Raw genomic sequence first — 2,388 nt, 5'->3', positions numbered from 1 at the left:
TGTTTACATTCCAAGCAGATTTCACTGTATCAGAAGGTCTGCATTCTGGCTGGATCATATGAACCTTGGCCTAACTGGTTTTGGAAAGAGACCTTGGCTATATAATACCTTACTTCCCCAGTATTTTATTAAAACTGTGCTACAATGAATGACTTCTTAATGGGTGCTGTGAATCATAAATGATAGCTTATATTTGCATAACAAATGTTCTTACCCACTTGTCTACCTTCCCAGCATTGTAAGCATAATATGTTAAAAATCATGAGAAACCACTATTAGTTTCTTCCACATTTTTCTAATGGCATTCTTCATTTCCTTATTCCTAAAAGTGTAAACCATAGGATTCAGAAGTGGTGTTATGATGGTGGCAAATACAAATGCATTTTTTTCAGAAGAGAAAGCAGAAGGAGGTCGTGCATATATTAAAAAGCATGGGACAAAGAACAAAAGAACAACTGTAATGTGGGACCCACAGGTGGAGAGAGCTTTACGTCGCCCTTCAGAGCTGTGAGCTCTCAGAGAAAACAAGATGACACCATAGGAGACAAGCAAAATAGAGAAGATTATGACGCTGATAGACCCACTGTTAGAAAACACCAATATGACAAATATGTGTGTGTCAGTGCAGGCAAGCTTCAGTAATGGGAACAAGTCACACAGATAATGATCAATGACATTGGGTCCACAGAAGGGCAGCTGCAAAGTGAAGATAATTTGTATGAGAGAATGTAAGAATCCTCCTGTCCAAGATACCATCACCAAAATGCCACAGAGTCTTCTGGTCATAATGGAGGAGTAGTGAAGGGGCTTGCAAATGGCCACATAGCGGTCATAGGCCATGGCTGACAAAATAATCACCTCTATTCCAGTGAAAAAGTGAATAGCAAACAGTTGTGTCATGCAACATTCAAAGGAGATGGTCTTCCTCTCATAGAAGAGGTCTACCATCATCTTGGGGGTGACAGTGGAAGAAGTGCATGCATCCAGTAAGGACAGGAATATCAAGAAGAAGTACATGGGAGAGCTCAGCAGTGCAGGGCTGTAGATGATGGTCACCACAATCATCATGTTGCCCCCAATAGTTGCAAGGTAGATAAACAAAAATACAACACACAATATGTTCTCAACATTTGGGCTCTGTGAAAGTCCAAGGAGAATGAACTCAGTGACAAAGCTTTGATTTTGCATTGTTTTCAAGAGAATGTTAAAGTAAAACCTGTTCATGTAAATCTGCAATTATGAGAAAAGAATACTCATTCAAATTTATTTAATTATCATGTAGAAGACGGTCTTTGTTTATTTTGCCAGTAAAACAGAATACTGTAACTTTTTAAGTGTATAATTTTATAATATGTAACATTTAGCTGAGATAAAGTATTAGGTAATCTAAAAAGCCACATCTAGAATATTGGAGATAAAAGCATCTACTTGGGTGACAAGAGAGGAATAGACTATATTTGAATGATCAACTTCTATCAGTCTTTATGGACTTCCTGAAAAGAAGGCTTGAAATGCATTTTAAACTATTCAGGATGTAAATGAAGACCAGAAGTTAAGTCTTCGTTGACTGACAAGAGCACTCACTGCCTTATCAACCAGCAAAAAGGGGCGAAAGACTCTTTATAGAATGCTTCAAAATCATCAACGCATCTCAAATGTATGTAAAACTCTGAATTTATTGGAATATCCAATGACTTAGTCTGGTTTTCATAAAACAAAAATTTCTGTGGGAAAGAATGTAGCACTCTATATGATGCATATGTTGAAAGTGTGAAAATTTCACTGAATCATTTTATAGCATAAGTACAAACTTTGTAAAAAAAAAAAAAGCTATTCTGTTTTTTTTTTTTTATAATGGCTAAGTGAAATATTACAAATAGAATTAAAAAGCAATTGCGCCAGACTTGAAATTCTAGTCAGAGTTAGGAGTATCTTACAAGGGTTTCTGTATTTTATTTTTGCAAAAGTTATTGTCAAAAATATTATGCTCAAACAAACAAAACTCACTCAACCTGGGACTTTAGAAATCCAAGCTCCTACATGCATGATGCTTCTACACAATCAACAGAGTAAAGAGATATTTTTTCCTTTGTAAAAGCTGTAGGAAAAGGATGCTCTGTATAGTCTCTTTCTTTCTGTAAAGCTTAAAGCATCTTCTTCCTTTGTCCTTGTGCAAATCAGACATCCTGAAAAAGGCAACAGAGTCAATTATGAAGAATCAGATGACCACCAATCAGCTATGAATGACAACTCATAACTGAGAAAGTGAAACTCTCCTCAAATATAAATTAGACTATTCTGACTCAATTATTTGCAAAGTTACATGCTTTGAATTTTATAATAATTCACTGTAAAACATGGCTATGACATCTTACCTGCTCATCTCCA

General features: G+C 35.9%; 1 protein-coding gene across 1 annotated transcript; it reads right to left on the bottom strand.

The window, feature by feature from the left end:
- Positions 1–252: 252 nt before the first annotated feature.
- LOC110289642 (olfactory receptor 4C15-like) lies at positions 253–1,224 on the bottom strand. Its single transcript, XM_021155935.2, has one exon. The coding sequence runs from the start codon at positions 1,222–1,224 to the stop codon at positions 253–255; it is 972 nt and encodes a 323-aa protein (XP_021011594.1).
- Positions 1,225–2,388: the final 1,164 nt, after the last annotated feature.

This window comes from Mus caroli, unplaced genomic scaffold (genome assembly GCF_978045245.1).
Source record: "Mus caroli unplaced genomic scaffold, Mus_caroli_1 scaffold_2, whole genome shotgun sequence".
NCBI classification, from domain to species: Eukaryota; Metazoa; Chordata; class Mammalia; order Rodentia; family Muridae; genus Mus; species Mus caroli.
The sequence above is the reverse complement of the archived record's forward strand: the minus strand, read 5'-3'. Positions and strand labels throughout refer to the sequence as shown.

Bases quoted from the DNA above. Each gene is read 5' to 3' on its own strand.
- LOC110289642 (XM_021155935.2), bottom strand. From the start codon at position 1,224: ATGAACAGGTTTTACTTTAACATTCTCTTGAAAACAATGCAAAATCAA.